Below are 19,565 nucleotides of genomic sequence, written 5' to 3'. Positions count from 1 at the left end.
CTGCCATTATGGAACTTCCCTTGGATCTATAAGCTTTAAATAAATCCTTTCTTTCTCCCATAAACTATGCCAGATTTGAGAGTTCATCCCAGCAACCTCAGGCAGCATGCTACAGAATAGATATCAGGAGTGGGGTTTAATGAAATGAATCTGATCTTGTGGGCATTGGTCTTTGGAACTTTTGTTTTGTAGTAATAGGCATAGACACTTGGTGCTTGAAAATGAAGACACATTCCAGAATGGCAACCCAAGTATTATTGACTATTCTGAGGAGAGCTTGTAAATGCTAAATACAGAGAAAATTGTATTTGGAAGCTTGGCTTATAAACTTTCTTCAGGGAAGGAAAGACTACAGTGGACTTTGTTGGAACTGAGCTACTGGCATAAGGACTGGCTGCATCTGCTGCCCATACCCAGAGAGTTTGATCAAGGTTAAATTTGTAATGGACTGATATGCTTGGCTAAAGATATGGGACAGAGATTTTTAAGATGTTAAGCTGGAAAAATTCAAGCAAGTTTAAATTTTACTGTCATAGAGACTGATTTTGGATTCCAGAATATGCTGTTGTCAAACACATTACAAATCATTAGCAAAGGAAGATGTCCCAACTACTTAAAATAATGGAAAGGATGCCTGAAGAAAGAGTATGATAGAAATGCATACTCTTTTGGAACAGAGCTGACTGGTGAAGGAACCTGCTTTTCAAGGTCATGATTTATTTCATCCCTGAATTAATAATATGGCCGTGTCCTGCATACCTGCTATTGGTTTTGGCTGCATGAAAAATCCATGGGTTGGGTGGAGTGCCCATGGTTCCAGGAGCTTCTGCTGAGATGTGCCATGAGGCAGGGTAGGATGACCCTGATAGACTGGCAAAGCCATTAGAAAATGGACTGGAGCTTGCAATGGAGACCCAAATATGTTTTGTTTTGGGTATGCCAGGACTGAGCAAGGGCTACCATGGAGCACTTTTTTTTTTTTTTTTTTTTTTTGCCTGGGATAGAATTTCTCCCTGGCTGTTTAGCCCAGCTGGTGGAGTTGAATTGGAAAATCAAAAGATTTCTCACTGTTCACTGGTTATCATATTGGACTTGAACTGCAGATGTTTGATGTTTTTTTGATAGCTACTGAGTTTTCATTGCTCTACTCTCTGTTTGTTATGCTTTATAGTAGTTGTAAATGTTTACTTTGTTATAAGTATATAACTTCTTTTGATTTCACATGGTTCAGAGTTAATATATAATCTTATATCTCTGTGATAAGATTGTTGGGACCTTTAAAAGTTGACTGGATACAATTTACAATGTGTGATGGTTATGAATCTATTGGGGGCCAGGAGTGGATGTGGTGGTTTGAATGAATGTCTCCCAATTGATTCAGAGTTTATTTAAAGCTTCCAATTTGGATCCCCAGCTGCCTGGCTGGAGGAGGTGTCACTGTGAGTGGGTCTTAGGGTCTAGTGCTAAGGTGTGAGGGTGGATTTTGTATTCCATTCTAAAGATATGCAAAGCACATGAGCTCTGCCTGGATATGCTGACGTGTGCTTGGTTGTGCTGGTGGCTTTTGTGCTCTCTCTCGCTCTCTCTCTCTCTCTTCTTGGTCCTGTGAAAAGGATCCAACTTTTTCTGCCATTATGGAATTTCCCCTGGATCTCTAAGCTTCAAATAAATCCTTTCTTCCTCCAACAAATTGTACCTGGTTTGAAAGTTCATCCCAGCCACCTGAGGCTGTCTGTTACAGGTACTATAATAGAAGAAGGGGGATAAGGGGATGAGAGGGGAAGGTAAAGGAGAGTATTGGAGGGAAATGTTCAAAATTTTATATGCCTGTGTGTATAAAATTGCCACAAAAGCCATTACTCTTAATATGTGCTAATAACAAAACATATAAAAATAAATTACCTTAAATCAGTACATTTTAATATATACACTGCACAGTTATGTATTAATAGGAGCCATATCTTTCCATATTAGTAGTCATTGCATCTTTTTATTTATTTATTTATTTATTTATTTATTTAATTTTGGTGTGTGTGTGTGTATTTTTTTTTAATTTTTCTGTATATTTTATACTTTTTAAAATTTAATTTATTAGTTTTCATTTCAGTGAATACAGGCAGATTGGTACCATTATTTAGGCTCATCTGTGATCTACCGCCTCCCATTAGACCCTCCTTGTTAATGAAAATGGGTCGTGCATTGTGGAGTTAGCACCCAGTTATTAGTATGATAAATGTCTCTGCAAATCATGACCCAACATGTAACTCTGACATTCTTTCTGCCCCCTCTTCATTGCATCTTTTTAAAGTACCCTTGCAAATCTATTATTATGATATGCTATAAAGTTATTATAAGACTTTGCTTTTAGTTTTCCAACTCTTATAAGGGGTATATCATATTTTATATAATCTGCACACAGCAACTTATAACTATGTGTGAATGACAGTCACATAGTTAACTCAGAGAGATGATAGTTAATATAGATATTAATTCTAAGAGCATTAGAAGAATGTATAGGAACACATGTATATAACATCAGGATCAAGTGTTTACATTACCAAAAAGGTAAGAAAAAGAGATCCAGGTTCTTTTTGAAAGATTAAAAATAAATATAAAGGTACTTCAGAGACAAAATAGAAACAGTACATTTATAGAAAAATGACATTCAGTCTTACTAATAATGGGACAAATGCAAACTAAAATCATAATTTCATGGTTTGTAACAGTGGTCCAATGGGAGGGGGTAGATCATGGATGAGCCTAAACAATGGTACCAAGCTGCCTGTATTTGCAGAAAAGAAAACTAATAAATTAAAATTTTTAAAAAAGCCTGAAAACACCAAGTGTTGATGTGGTAGTTTGAATAGATGACCCACAATATATTTAGTGTCTTATTAGTTTGTAGTTTGCATTTGCACCACCTGTCTGGAGACAATGTCACTGGATGGATGTTAAGGTGTGGTGGTGGGATTGAGATCCCAATCTAAAGATATACAAAGTGCCTAGCTGGAGTTCATAAAGTGTGTTGTGTGGCTTTTGGCTTTTTACTTTTTGCATGGCTTCTTGGCTTGTGGTCTCTCTCTCTCTCTCTCTCTCTCTCTCTCTCTCTCTCTCTCTCTCTCTCTCTCTGTGTGTGTGTGTGTGTGTGTGTGTTTGGACCTGTGAAGGTAGGCCAGCTTCTTCTGCCATTATGGAACTTCTCCTGGATCTATAAACTTCAATAAATCCCTTCCTCTACAACTGTGCCTGGTCTGGAAGTTCATCTCAGTGAACCTGAAGCTGTCTCCAACAGTTGATAAGGATAAAAAGCAAAAGCAATTAGAAATTTTCTGCATTATGGTAAGATTGTAATTTGCTATAGCATTTTAAGAAATGAAATGATGCTATCTAATGATACCATCTAAAAATATTGAAAGTACTGAACATCAACAGTACTTCTAAACTTATACTCTAGAGAAAGTTTGCACATGTATAGCACAGGAAATGTACAAGAAGATTATGCAAGATTATTTATTGTAACAAAAAAGCCTAATTGGAAATAAAACAAAGCCCATTGGGATACTGAAAGTATAGAGTCCTCATACAATGGAAAAAACACAACATGAACATGAATAAGATCTTTCTATGTACAATAACATTATACTCACTAAAGTAAACCACTAAAAGACAGTAATTTATATGCAGTTAAAACATTAGCAACTACACAATTTTTGCGTACATTAAACACAATGAAGCAGAGAAAGAATAATAAGAAAATATTTAGATGTTAACATAAGAAAAGGGACAGTGGATTACCACTCAGAGGTTTTAGTAATTTTCTTTTTGATGCTATCTGTGGTTATGTAGATATTTGTTCTGTTATCCTTATATTCAATTTACCTATATTCCATATGCATATTTTAGAAGTATATAATATTTCATAATTTCCACCTTCAAAACAATGAATATTCTAATTATCAGTTGAATTGGCAAGAAGTGGAGCATACAAAGAAAAAGTTTGAGAGATAACCCAAGTCCCAATGCAAGGGCTGAAGCATAGGAACAAACAATATTTAGTTTCTAGAATGGGTATTATGAAGTTGGAGAGGAGGTGACTCCATCAGTTCATTTGATATACATAGCACTCAACCTTTTCACATTTCAACCATAAAGACAGATTCCATTAATCAAACATGCTGTCTATCATTAAAAATCTCTAAGGTACACCCAGGAAATGTAAACACTGTCTAGACACACATGGTTTGTCAACAGCCAATAGCTGTATTTTCATTATGTTTTATATGTCATGCTCATTGGTATTACAGAATTACTATGCCATAGCCCAGATTAATAACATATTTCTAGATCTAACAAGATTAATTTCATGAACTTGGCAAGGCAAAAACCAGAAAACAGACTAACACATGAAAAATTTGGTTTAAATAAGCTAATCTCTCCAAATGATATATTGACCTGAAACTTTGCCTCCATAATATTATTTTCATCTTTGCATATAAGTCCTAAGTCTTTCAACAACAGCAATAATATTATTTTGCCTCTTCGTACTTCAAAGAAATCTATGGTCCTTTGTTTACTGTAAGTGCTTAACTGACATTTGTTGATTGTGTGGTTGTTAGGACTAATGGTTACAAATGCATGAACTGGTTATAAAAATGTCATCACTGACTCTGGTAACTCTGCTTTAGTGACCAAGTACCAGCTTGCTTGACAGTATGAAGCTATTGTTACCATTCAAGTTCAAATAATTTGCTCTGTTCAAAAATCACATTCTTTTCAAAATGCATTCTGTGACTTCAAGACAATCCAGAATAAGGGGTAGAGGTAGGCATTAATGACATTAGTAAAAGTTCAAAATCTGGAATTCCGTAAAAAGAAAATTTCAGTAGGATATAATGGGAAAAAAGTGATCTTGAGACAATTTTCCCACCAGTTTCAAAACCAATACTAGCAGAGTCTAAGAAGAGGGATACTAAGACAATCAATTTTCTTGTTAGTCATTATTGCCATCTTAAAATGTAGCAGAGGAAGAATCTTCTAACATGATCAAATGGGATTACATTTAATTTATTCTCCAAATCTTTGTTTGCTCCCTTATTGCTTTAAGAGAAAGCTGCATATTTTCCACATTAGTCAACCACTTGCCATGAGACCCTGCTGGAAACAGAAATATTTTTTCAAGTGTTGAACACATTTGTGATCTGTGAACATTGGACATTGATAAGCTGAAGAGTTCCAGTCCTAAATTGTCTTCCAAATAATTTAACGCTGAACGACTCTAAACAGACGTGCAGTTGTCTGCCTGGAGCTTGGAAGAGAAGTGAGTTCACACGAAGATTTACTAGCACTGAAGCATACATTTCTTCATGCTGGGCATCTCTGTGCAATACACAAAACAAGGAGAGAAGCACACTGTATTCTGAAAACAAGAGAACAAGAAGGCAGAGTGGCTTCAGCTCTTAGGCATCCTTGCTCTGTGGACAATGCTCCTCATTGAAAATACCCTTGAATTCCTTACTGGAAATGCTCAGAGCAGGCAGCTCAAAAGAGCATGCAGGGACTGTCCCTTTTTCACCTTTCTGATTATTTCTGTGTCCTTTTAGGAAATTACCCAATATGAAAGAGAGGGCTTTATACTGTGCCATTCCTTTCCAATATAATTAATTGAAAGAAAATAAAGGACAAATGTGCCAGTGAATGGTCACATAATTTAACACCCATCATGAACTCTGCAGTGGTGTCTCAGAGGTTTTAGTTGGAGAGATAGACTTTCTGCATGATGCCCAATATATTTATGATGGTTAATTTTGGGTGTCAATTTGACTTGTAAGAAATACCTAGAGAACTGGTAAAATATTATTTCTGTGTGTGCTATAAGTATATTTTTGGAGGAGATTGATATGTGAGGTAGCAGAAAGAATGGGAAAATTCTGTCCTTAGTGTGAGGGAATACCAGCCCATCAGCTAGGGATTATCCTGCCCTTTAACATCAACATTCCACCCTTTATGGCCTGAGAGTCCAGGACTTACCCTTAATAGTCCTCTGGGATTTTAGTTCCTTGGGTTTCTAACTGAGGGTTAAACCACCACTTTCCTGGCTCTGTGGCTTTCAGACTTTGAATTTACTGGCATCTCAGACTCTCTGGCCCAATGGTGACCTCTCACTTGTGGGTCTTCCTATCCTCTATGATAAAATGAATCAATCCTACTAAGAAATCATGTCTTAATTATCTTGCTTCATATGCACAATATTATATAAAATTAAGACATAACAATCACTCTTATTGATATCATGAGCTATGTTGTTTAAGAAATAGTACAATGACCACACAGTCTTATGTCAGTTGGTTTTCTCATCTAGAAATTCATTCTCAACTAGAGCCATATAGTAAGATGAGGATATGTGAGGGGAGTTGAATCTTCCCTATAATTCCACAATTTGTTTTTGTTTTTGTTGTTGTTTTTCAAGGTAGGATCTCACTCTAGCCCAGACTGACCTGCGACTCACTCTATAGATCCAGGCTGACTTCAAACTCACAGTGATTCTCTGACCACTGCATTCTGAGTTCTGGGATTAGAGGTGTGTGCCATCACACCTAGCTATTTTTTCTGAAGTTGAAATGGACTTTACTGAATTTAATGTGAAGAAGTAATCATAACCAACTAATTTTTAAAATATTATTTTCTAATTTATTTGAGAGAGAAGGTTGCAGAAAGTGAGACAGAAAGAGAGATAAAGAAAAAGAGAATGGGTGCACCATGGCCTCTTGCCACTGCAAAAGATCTTAAGTCACATGTGTCACCTTGTACATCTGGTTTACATGGGTACTGGGGAATCAAACTTGGGTCCATAGGGTTTGTAGGCAAGCACCTTATTCGCTAAGCCATCTCTCCAACTCCAATTAAAAAAAGTGATAAAACAACTTCTTACCTTCTCTAACTTGTCTCAAATACTCAGGTGTATGTTAATTGTAAATTAATAAGCAATTTTATAACCCCTATTTCATTTTATCAAGTGGAGAGAATAATGCATATTTGAGGAAAACCATTTTTATATATGAAGAGTTTACTAGAAGTTCCCAAATGGAGGACATTTATATATTAAACATCTTCCTATTCTTATTTTAAGAAATTATCTCAGAACACTTTAATATAGAATTCCCACTCAGCATGCTTGTATAAATGAATGTATATGTGTATAACTTCATCTGATTTTGACCAAAATGCCATCATGAAAGGTCATTCACTGCAATGGAACCAGAATATAGTTATTGAAAAATAGTTGTTGTTATATAGTAAGCTTCTAGTGACTTGAAAAATAACATCCATCACAAATGATGAGAAATAATTCTGTTCAATTTGCTGTTAATATATGAAGTATGACTTGGAATTTAATCATATAGTCTAGGGAAAATTGATGAGCTAATATTAGTTTATATTTCTCATTGTAAAAATAACTGTGAGGTATTATTTAGCTATTAAAGATCCTTGAGCCTTATAAGTAGATGACATTAATGTACACGTGGAATGTTTCTATTTTTATATCTATTTAAAGTATTTTCAGATGCAGCACAATATGTATTGAATATTATGTACTGATCCTTATAGTATCATAGGATGGGAAAAAAATCTCTTTTTTTCTGATAAGAAGAGCAGAAAATGAGGTTACCACATGTTCAAGAAGTTGTAATTTGGTGAGCGAGAAGCATGGAAGTATTTGACTTCCGGATTTTCATTACATTGCAAATAAGACCTTTTCAAAGTTTCTCAGAGTTCCTGTCCTTGAATATAGAATTGTCTAAGGAACAAAGCCAAAACATAAATTTTAACATTCAACAGATGCTAAGAACTGAGAGTAAGAGTCTAATGCACTTACTCAGTGTGGTGGTTTGATTCAGGTGTCCCCCATAAACTTAGGTGTTCTGAATGCTAGGTTACCAGCTGATGTATATTTGGGAATTAATGTCTCCTGGAGGGAGTGTATTGTTGGGGGCGGGCTTATTGGTGTTATAGCCAGTTTCCCCATGCCAGTGTTTGGCACACTCTCCTGTTGCTATTGTCCACCTTATATTGGCCAGGGTGTGATGTCCACCCTCTGCTCATGCCATCGTTTTCCCCCACCATCGTGGAGCTTCCCCTTGAGCCTGTAAGCCAAAATAAATCTCTTTTTCCCAGAAACTGCTCTTGGTTGGGTGATTTCTACCAGCAATGTGAACCGGACTGCAACACTCAGTGATGATTTTCTGTGGCTTCCAAGAATATTCTACACAGAAATATTTTATCTACTGATACTATCTGAATTTTCCATGTTATCCAAATGAGCCAACGAGGGATTAAAAAACTTGTCCATGGTTTCATAATCATAATACTAACCAGGACACATGCATCTAGGCATGTTTGCAGTGGCAAGAGGCCCTGACATGACCATTCTCACACACAGTCTCTCTTTCTTTGAAAATAAATAAATTTTTTAAAAGTTATCTCAAATAAGCTCATAAATGTTGAAATGAAGAAGATGAAATCAATATCTTGGTGAAAAACTGATTATGAGGAGTGATCTCAAGGGGAACACAGAGATTGTACCTTGGCCATTTGTTGGTAACAGTGAAACCAATATAGAACAGAACCAGAATTCTTGAGAATTATCAAATGATTTGTTTTAACATGAGGAATTTGTGGAGATTTTGAGACATGCAACAGAAATTGTCTAAGAAGCAGTGGGTTGCATAGTTCTGGATAGAAATATGCACTGGTGTGCTATCTCTATTAAAAGACAATGTAAGTTATACTATTATATTGTCTAAACAAGTATGGTGTGAGAAGAATAAAGAGCTTAGAATTTGTACAATGTAGGTACAGGTACAAAGTGATATACCTCCCAAGGAGGTAGAATATGGGGTAAATTAGGAGTGCACTATGTCAAAAGAGGCAAGAACTTGGCAAGAAATAAGAAAAGACCAATGACATTAAGTGCTATGGCAATGTCAAGCAAGAAGAGAAAAGAAAAATATCCACTGGGCTCAGTTATAAGAAATTCATTGGCAGAACTAAAGAGAACTGTTTCTGTGCTTTGGCAAGAGTGGAATCCAAGTTGAAAAGAGCTGAGAAATAAAATGGAGAGGCTAGACTTGATCCTCTCCTAAGGATCTCCTGAGTCCAAAGTAATATAATGTTGTGATTCTATGCTGCAGGCTAGAGTCTCCTTTATATTTATATGTGGCATGACATGCACCACTCACCCTACTCCTGCTTAGTAACATTACTCTGTTTTGCTTTCTAATTTTCTTTTTATTCCCTTAAACCTTTTTATTGACAACTTCCATAAATACAGATAATATTCCATGATCATAATCCCTGCCCTTTCCCCTTCCTGAATGACCCCTCCACTGATTCACTTCTTCTTTTCAACTAGCAACTCTTCAACTTTGATGTCATCATTTTTTTCCTGCTAATAGGTAGGTCTTGTGTAGGTAGCATCAGCCACTATGAGGTCATGAATATTGTGACCACTCTGTGTCTGAAAGACAGTGTTGTAAGTATTCCTTCCCTTCCTTTGGCTTTTACATTCTTTCTTCCACCTCTTCCACAGTTTTTTTTTTTTTTTGTTGTTGTTGTTTGTTTTGTTTTGAGGTAGGGTCTCATTCTAGCTCTAGGCTGACCTGGCATTCACTATGTAGTCTCAGGGTGGCCTCGAACTCATGGTGATCCTCCTACCTCTGCCTCCCGAGTGCTGGGATTAAAGGCATGCACCACTACACCTGGCCTGATGGTGTTTTTTTTAAAGAAATAATTGGAAAATACTTTGACTTTAAGCATCATCACCACCTTAAATTTTGGACAGTCATTTTAATCTATATTTACATTTACATTTTGTTGTGGAAATAAACTTAAGCGCAAAAAAATCTTGTATGAGCTTTCTATATAGTGTCAATAGAAGAGATATATTTCCAGAAATTGATGGGGGGGTTGGGAAAATCAAGATACCAGGAATGGAATCAAGTTTATAGTTTCTGTGCAGATGAATCTGGAAGTAAACAGGTTTGAAGTTGAGTTCAGAGATGTCTCATGCTGCATCATACTTCTATTCAGTTGAACTACTTTTCATTTCTTTCTTTCTTTCTTTCTTTCTTTCTTTCTTTCTTTCTTTCTTTCTTTCTTTCTTTCTCCCTCTCTCCCTCTCTCTCTCTCTCTCTCTCTCTCTCTCTCTCTCTCTCTCTCTCTCTCTCTCTTTCTTTCTTTTTTGTTTGTTTTTGCTTTGATGGTTTGTTTTTTGAGGTAAGGAATCACTCTAGCCAAGGCTGACCTGAAACTCATTCTGTAGTTCCAGGCTGGCCATGAAACCACAGAAGTACTCCTACCTCTCCCTCCAAGTGTTGGGATTAAAGGTATGCACCACCACTTCTGGCTTCAGTTGAACCACTTCTCTAGACTTTTAGAATTACAAAAACATATGTGTGAGTTTGATTTTGCATGTAAGCTATAAGTTGTATTTCATCTCAAAAGAGGATCCAACAGTCTCACTGTTTCAGGGGCATAGAACTCTGGTGAAAGGGCATACAGAGGCCTTTTTGTGATCTCTGGCCTTTAGCTAGGATCTCAACAGCAATGCAGACTCTTCAAGTTGCAACTCAGATCTACTCTATCAGAATTTGCATTTCAGCAGTATTATAAGGTGATTTACATGATCATTCATCTCTCTGATGCACACAAGGCACATAAGGAAAACAAGACACTAAAGTAAAAATGGGCTAGCTTGGAAGAAGGATTTCAGTGGTAAAGGAATGGGTGGGAATCACGAGAATGAAATGGGAGAGGATTATGATAAAATACATTTACAGGGGCTGGAGAAATGGCTTAGCAGTTAAGGTGCTTGCCTACAAAACTTAACTATGCAAGTAGGAGTCCCCAGAACCCTCTTGAGCCAGATGCCCATGGTGGTGCATGTGCCTGGGGTTTGTTTTCAGTGGCTAAAGTCCTGATGTGCCCATTCTCTCTCTAAATTTCTAATCAATAAACAAAATATTTTAAAAAATACATTTATATACATGCATAAAAATTGACAATAAAAACTGGAAAAAAAGGGTGAAAAGAACTTACTATTTTTTTCTCAGAATCTACTTTTGGGAGAAAAATGCAGAATTCCATGTCATTTTGCTATGGTAGTTAAACTGATATAAGAATTTAATCATTTATGGGCCCAAAATTAATGATAATAGTTTATTTTGAAATCAAGTCCCATAGTAAAGTGCCAGGGTGGTTAACAAGGTATATTTCACAGGCAAAAAGTAAATTATTCATGCAACTCATGGTAGAGCATGCATTTTTACTACCCATTAAAAAAAAAACTGCTCACTATTTGTGTTGAATTAGTTGCCCTTTCTCTCTTTTTTATCTTATTTATTTATTTTTTGTTATTCAAGGTAGGGTCTCTCTGTAGCCCAGGCTGACCTGTAATTCATTATGTAATTTACTATGTCTCAGGGTGGTCTCAAACTCATGCCAATACTCCTACTTCTGCATCCTAAGAGTGCGGGAATTAAAGGTATGTGCCGCCATGCCAGGCTCCCTTCCTGTTCCTATACATATACAAATTTAATTTGAGATAGGGTTATTTGTTATGCTTTTGTACTATACTTACGAACTTTAACTTTTTTCAGTCTCTAGTCAATATGGGAGAGGAAATAAACATTTTATTACAGGGCTCTTCTGGTGATTAACACTTGGAATAAGAAGATCCAACTATACCTCCAGTCACACTTTTTTCCTTGTTCCATTTCTAACATGGAGCCCTATTTAAACCTTTAACTAGGACAGAAAAAGATTGCTACTGCCCCCTGCTGGCTCGCTGGCTCTATCCCTTCCCTACATACCTGACTTAAAGAGGATGCCCAAAGATTTTTAGGCACCGAGGGAAGCTCAGTGAAAGGAACTTTCCCGAGTAGAGAAGCAGAAAGATCCTTGGGGAACAAGTGGCTAAAATCAAAAGAAATCACTCGAGAGGCGAAGAAGACATAAAGCAAGTCTAAATTGAATTGTTGATCCTCATGCAGCCCCCCATTTTTGTATACGACCTTTTCATGATAAAAAAAAAAAAAATGCCCCATCCACCTCAGCCCAGGAATTGTCTTTTGCCTCTGATTCCCTCTGTCAAGGAGTGTATTACCCACACCCCTTATTATAATTTCAGTACTTTGAATCCTGTTCTCTGTTTCTCGAGTTTTCTTTCCTCACGCATAAATCCCAATCTCTTTCTTTTCTGCTTCAAAGTCCTGTCCCGCCCATTCACCAGCAGACTAGCGTTTTCAGGAGCTCAGACCCCAGCCTCTTATACCCTCTCCGTCTCCCTAGACGTGCTCTTCTTTTGTCGTCATCGCACCCCTTTCAGTACCCCCTTGCCGAACGACCATCCACTTGGTGCCTTTCAACAGCAGACGCGTCCCCTTTTGAATGCTTCTCCCGGACCCCCGCCCCAAGCTACTGAAAAAGGAAACATGCGCACTTCAGAGCTAGGAGCTGTCCGAGTGCTGAAATTTATAGGCTGGGTAAGATCACGTCTCCGTCTCATTCTGTAGCTCTCATTCCAGCACAGGATCTCAGCAATTCTTCCCTCTTCTCCCCAAACACTCCAGCGCACAGAGTCCTTTCTTCTCCCTCATCTACAACTTCTTTTAAAAAGAGAACATTTTTCTAGAGAAAAGGGCTCTGCTAAAAAGAAAGAATATAAAACAAAAGGCACAGCAACCCTACTTTCAGCATGGCATTGTCACCAGACCCCTTTGCATGGTGATGCTATTAAGGTAGCAGCATTTTTATTATTCAGGAAAAGCAGCTGGGGGATTCATCAGTTCTGAGGCTTTGTCTTCCCTGGGCTAACTGATGGTCCTGAGCCTCGGTTTGACCTGACCATGATGCCCAGGACTGGCACTTTTTGTTTTTTCTCAGCAAACTGTACAACCTCAAATCTCTTTTTGATTTTCAAGGAAACTAGATTCCTGCCAGATTTTGAATCTAGGCAATAAATAGACACTTTGTCCAAGCTTCTTTCTGGAATCATTTCGAGATCACAGAAACAGGAATGAACCGGCAGCTAGTGAACATTTTGACAGCCTTGTTTGCATTTTTCTTAGAGACAAACCACTTCAGGTAGGTGAAACGATTTTGCATGCTGATATTTTCCACATGAAAACTGTTTGAAAGAGAAAGTGTTGTGTAGTTATCTGTTTTTCTGTGCCTTGCATCGTGCTATTTTAATTTTGTAAAGGAGAGTTTGATGTCTTTTGTTCATTTAAAGAGCTTAATTATGGTGGGAGGGTGGCACATTTTCACAAAAGCAAGTTTTATGTTGCACATCTGCACTCTATGCATTTCGACACCCATTTTCACAGCCAATGTGAAATTAAGGTAGTCTGATGAGTTGTACGCTCTTTACATTTCTATATAAAATTGCTATTTTTGCTTTTAAATTCTTCTGGAAGTCATTTAAATGAATTAATTATATAATGTTTTTTCTTCTTTTGGTAGAAATAACTGAAATAATTTCCCAGGAGCATGCTAGTTTAATATAAAATATAAAACCACCCCTATTCTAAGTCAACTTGGGACTTGTATTATATTTCACCAAGTAAAAAGCATACTATGAGGACTATGGATTAGGAATTTTCTTGAAACATAAAAAAATATCTTTTTTGTCACTCTATACTACTGTTTAGTCTATTTGGAAATTGATTGCTTACCAAGATTTAATTAAAATTACAACTTTGTATTTATGTCTATGTGAGAAATGGAGTGCACATAATTTAAACAAGTGTGAAGTCATTATTTGCATGCTTGCATTTTATACATAATTCACTAATTATGAAATCAATTGGTACCTCAAAATATCAATTTTATTGCCAGTCAGCAAGTGAAATAGCCATCAAGTGGAAGAGATAAGACAGAATTAGAAGATGCCCTTATGACAAAGTATAAGGATGTTTTATTTAAATTTACAAGACTTTATGGTATTTTTTCACAGAACCAGGAGAAATGGAACACATAGAAATAAAGCTTTGAGTACTGGGAAATCCCATTATGTTCCTTTCAGGTTCACACCTCCTACTATGATTAAGAAAGATTGTAGACTGGGTTTTATTAGAATCTCCACTTTCATCATCATCATACTTATCATCATCATCATCACTCTACCCACCATCATAATCAAATAATACTTGATTAATAAGATGATCCTGCATATGGGAATGTGAGTATTTGTGGATGATTGTATCAATTTTTTGACTTATCAAATGTTCATATCATCTTTACACTTACACTTAATGCCCCTTCTTTGAAAGCTGACAATAATATGGTGTTATGTTGGTGAAAGACTTAACAAGACTATTTGTTATAGTATTGAAAACAAAGCTTATAATATATCAACTTTAGTAGCATTCAGTTAACCACCAATGAGTTATGAAAAAAAATATTTCTACAAACCAGATATGTTTTATTTATGTGCTCTTTATTACTTTTAACATGGATCTAGGAGTCTGAGAAATTTTCCAGACAATAGTTAGTGGTTTTGTTAAGGTAAATGCAAAGTAGTTTAGAAATATTTTCTCATGAATACTTTACCTGAGAGTCAACAATTTAAATATCCATATTTAAAGAATAACAGAGCATAATGGAAATGACACACATACTCATTATTGACCTATTTTAAGATTATGTTATAAAGTTCCAAGTGAAGGTTTTTTTTTATGACAGCACATTGGAAAACACTGATACTTGATAACTGGATTAGCATTAAGCAGATGAGAAAATATGACTCTGATAATTAACAAAACTGTTTACTTTGTTCTTCCTTCTTGTTATATATGAAGATATATTTAAGGCTGAAATGTTAGAAGTATAAAGGCATGTAAAATGATTTTACATCATCCCATAAAGTTTAAAAGCCATCCACTTTACTTCTCTGATATTTCTAGAAATATATACCTTTTATATCCATTAAATCTACAATCAATCTCTTTTCATTGCTTCATCTTAAATGCTTTATGATTAAAGTTTAGAAACTTGGAAGGTATTACTCAGAATTTATGCTTCTCATCATTTAAAGTTAACATAGGGTAATGTCAAAGTTCATAAGTAGATTAAAAAGTTAACATTTTCCTGCTTTTCTTCTAACTAACATATCAAATATCTTTACCAAAATGAGAGTCAAACATTCTGTGAGTATTAGGACATAGCAGATGGGAATAGAATTGTTGCTAAAGAGGAAATGATATGTTTAGGGCAGCACTCTGCAAAGACCATGACTCCAGGTCTGGAAAACAACCTTCGCAGACTTTATCTCCTTCAGATTTCTTGGATAAATTAATGGGACGGACATCAGGATATGATGCAAGGATCAGGCCAAATTTTAAAGGTAGGTTCCTCTTAAAACTTATGTCAAGACTTTGTGACATATCCTAGGTGTCTAAGTAGTTTACTTTGTAAAATATTTTGAGGGTGTAATTATAAAATAGAAGTGACAAATATGGTGTTCATTTGAGTCTGACATTCTTTTGAATTATTCACTGATGTAAGCATCTTAATTCTTACCTATCACTTGCCATGCTGAAAAACTTTCATTGTTTGTGTTCTACAATAATGCTAATGGCAGAGATTATCACAATCCCTATTTTTATATACAAGAGTAAATGATAGACTTGGCTTGCTTGAACACCTATGAGGACATGTGCCAGATTAAATGACTACATCAAAAGTATAAATTCACCAAAATGAATTTCAAATTTCAATATAAGAATACCATTTTACACATTTCAGACCTCTTTATGTATTAGGAAACATGAGAAGAATATATTAGAATTTTTTGACATCCAGTTGTTTAAGAATTGCAGTTATTCGTTTAAAACTATTTATCTGAATTCAACAAAAAAGACTATAGTATTGAAAAGTGTGCCGATCAATGTTGGTTGATACATCATTCAATTAGAAGGAAACATAAGATTATTATTTTTTTATTTAGTACTCAAAATATAGTTACTAGTCTGTAGAAGTGACTATTTTATCTTTTTGGTTTACTTTTACTATGAATCACAAAAAATTGTTTAAAGGAAAAAATTGTTCATAGCATTACATTATTTTAATGCTTTTGTTTTAGAGGGGTAATTGTCTTTTTCATTAAATATAACATAATGCATTGTGAAGTGTTAATATTTTATAAAAGGATAAATATAACATTTTGGGTACTATGTACTAATTTATGCATTGCTTTGGTTTTGCTTATTATTAGTTAACTTGCATTACTTTCCTTGGGTTTTGATTTTTATCATTGGCAAATATAAGCATACAAACTAAATTCTCAATTTTTTCTTTAAATACAACACCTCTGAATATACCCTGGGAATTTTGTCAGAATAAGTGTTTAGATTTCAAAATATTTGCAGAAGAGACAACTAACTTCAGAGCTCAAATTTCCTGAAAAAAAAAAATCAAGGTCATATCATTTCCCATAAGCTTGTGATTACTGCTTAGGAAGCCAATATTTAAAATGAAATGTTATGAGTAAGAAGCCAATAGGATTGTTGATCCACATATTTAAACTCTAAGCTATATGCACAATACTAACTTCTGGGTGCTTTAGAAGGTTGAAATATGAAATATATGTGTGTATATCCATCAAAACTTTCTGCAGGGCTGGAGAGATGGCTTAGTGGTTAAGCGCTTGCCTGTGAAGCCTAAGGACCCTGGTTCGAGGCTCGGTTCCCCAGGTCCCACGTTAGCCAGATGCACAAGGGGGCGCACGCATCTGGAGTTCATTTGCAGTGGCTGGAGGCCCTGGCGCGCCCATTCTCTCTCTCTCCCTCTATCTGTCTTTCTCTCTGTGTCTGTTGCTCTCAAATAAATAAATAAATAAATTTAAAAAAAAAACTTTCTGCAGAGATGCTATATGAATATATGTATTTTTAGATAAATCAAGCTAAATACCATCAGGTAATATGGACAAAATACCATAGTGTCCCAAGAAATGGAGAGATAATTTTCTACTAGGCTATTCATGAACAACCCCATTTCATTTACAAAGGGATAACTGGTAAAGTTCATGAGCATCTTTGTTTGATAACAGCTATTGTTCATTATGCTCAATAAATAACTTTTCAAGAGACTGGAGAGATGGTTCAGCAGTTAAGGCTGCTTGGTTGCAACTCCTGATAGCTTGAGTTCAATTCGCCAGTACCCATGTAAAGCCAGATGCTCAAAGTAGTGCATGCATCTGGTGTTCATTTGCAATGACAGGAGGCCCTGGCAAGCCCATTATCTCTGCCTCTCTCTATGTCTCTCCAATAAATAATTCATTAATAAATATTAAAAAAGAAATAACTTTTCAAAAGTGAAGAAGAGTGTAGAGTAGGAAATCAAATACTCATGTTGCCATCATTTCCACAAGGTTTTTCCCCTTATTTTACACAGATTTCACCTCCTAATTGTGTGTGTGTGTGTGTGTGTGTGTGTGTGTGTGTGTGTGTGCGTGCACATGTGCTATATGCATGCAGATTTGTAGATGTGTTCACTCAGGTGTGTTGGGGGGTTGCATGTGGAGACAGAGATTGAAGATGGGTTTTCCTTATCTCTATACCTTATTTAATAGTAAAGCATCTCTCAATGGAACCCAGAGCACACTCATTCAACTAGTCTAGCTAGCCAGCTTGTCCTGGGTCTTCACATCCCTAGTATTGGGATTACAGGCTGACTTCCACACCTATCTGGCATTTATATGGTTGCTAAAGAGCTGAAATCAAGTCTTCATGCTTGAGTAGCAGGTGCTTTAGTGACTGCAATATATCCCAATCCAAGGATCCCTCTTTCATAAATTGCACTTATCGTGGTTTTAAAATACAAATAAATAGAGAGATATTTACATTCAGCAAAGCATGGCCACATCTTTGTGATCTATGTAAAGGCCTAAGTCCACAGTATTTTAAATAAAATATAGACAAATGAAGAGGATAATACTTAAGATTCTAAATTTTTCTTCACTGGGTTTGTCTCCCTCTTCCTTTAACTCTCCACTTTCACAACATTATTTACATAGACCATTTTTATCAGATCAATTCTTTAACATCACCCAAAGTTCTCTATGTTCTGTGGAAACTTGACATTTCCAAAGTAAATGACTCTCCATTATTTTAGAGTAAAATAGTTTTATTTGTTGGCACTCCCATGGAGCTTAATATGTCCAGTATGTTCATTTTACATATTTATGTTTTATTAATCCAGCCTACACTATATATGAAAAGGGAGGACATTACCTTATTTTATATATAAAAACATGAATTGTTGGTAGTGTAAGGAAAATAATTCATTCTTTTCCCCAAATTGAGGAAATAAGGACCAAAAAAGAGAAGAAAATATAGATTAATTGCAAAATTTACTGTGTCTAATTAACTTAGTAGAAGCTGAGGGTGGAAACTTTGGCATTCAGTGGCAAATAAAAGTGATCTCTTTTTACCAAAGTAGAAAGAAATAAAAAGGAGTGATAAAGAGGAACTTGAAGGATTTGTAGAGCATATAGAAGTAAAGATTAATAGGAAATAACCTACAATAGTGGTAATCTCCCTATAGGTCTCCCAAAAGAAATTGGCCATGATAATAATAGACATGATGAAAATGTTGACATTAACAATCAAAAGCTAAGCATGGCCTCTTGAGGTAAAAAGTGGCTCTTCTATAAATCTTTTAAATTATAAGCATATTTCTGCTTTCCTTGCTGCCATGCATTGGCCAGAGGAAATCAAAATGCATGTGCATAATTTTTCCTACTGGAGAAAATTTTTCCAGTGTACTTTCAAGTCAGTAAAATATTGCATGTTTATTCCATATCCCTGATGGACTGTGAAAGATGTCATAATGGGAATATATACATGAACAAAGATGGGTGCAACCTAGAAAAAGAAGCCAAAAATGATGCAGGAATAAGCTCTGTAATTGAGAGACATTCTTAGAAACTATGGGAAAAATAGTTCTTTTATGTGGTAGGGCACAAATGTATAAACAAAAACATGAGTCAGAGTTGCCAATTAAATTCTATTTGTTAGAGCCTTAGAAACCTGATTAAGACCTTGTTGAAACACAAATTTTCAAAATCCCCAGTTCAAATAAAAACACAACTATGTCTATTTACAATTACCTTGCCTTAAAGCCATAGAAATGTTGATTATTTATCAAGAAAGAAGACTCTTCCCACTCTGATGTTTGTTTCATTTCAGCCAATGTATCATGGTAATATTCCATCATCCTATCAGATTTTTCTTTAGTAACATTATATCTTGAAAGTGTCCCTTTAAACATTAAGCTTTTAATGAAATGTTCAAACCTGGATGAAATGCATTAGTTATGTTTCTCTCATTTTTAAAACAAAGCCTGTATTTCTTTTAATAAAATTTTCTTTGAAGATAAAATTAACTTTCAGTTAAACCCTGAATTTCATCTCAACATGAACAAATACATTTCACCACAGCAATTTTGGGAATATGATCTGGAACTGGTAACAACAGGAGAAAATTATTCACTCCACATCTTTGTACATG

At 35.6% G+C, this 19,565-nt stretch overlaps 1 protein-coding gene across 2 annotated transcripts in view; it reads left to right on the top strand.

Moving 5' to 3' along the window:
• Window positions 1-12,266: 12,266 nt before the first annotated feature.
• Glra2 (glycine receptor alpha 2) overlaps window positions 12,267-19,565 on the top strand; it is a 221,433-nt gene continuing 214,134 nt past the window's right edge. Inside the window, exons 1-3 of one of the 2 annotated variants that reach the window (XM_004671454.2) lie at window positions 12,270-12,539; window positions 12,978-13,140; window positions 15,267-15,400. In XM_004671454.2, the coding sequence (XP_004671511.1) occupies window positions 13,073-13,140; window positions 15,267-15,400 (202 nt within the window). In that variant the 5' untranslated portion in view covers window positions 12,270-12,539; window positions 12,978-13,072. Of the gene's footprint in view, window positions 13,141-15,266; window positions 15,401-19,565 lie in introns of both variants that reach the window. The other variant, XM_004671455.2, reaches the window with a different exon arrangement.

This window comes from Jaculus jaculus, chromosome X (assembly GCF_020740685.1).
Source record: "Jaculus jaculus isolate mJacJac1 chromosome X, mJacJac1.mat.Y.cur, whole genome shotgun sequence".
In the NCBI taxonomy this organism is placed as follows: domain Eukaryota; kingdom Metazoa; phylum Chordata; class Mammalia; order Rodentia; family Dipodidae; genus Jaculus; species Jaculus jaculus.
The sequence above is the reverse complement of the archived record's forward strand: the minus strand, read 5'-3'. Positions and strand labels throughout refer to the sequence as shown.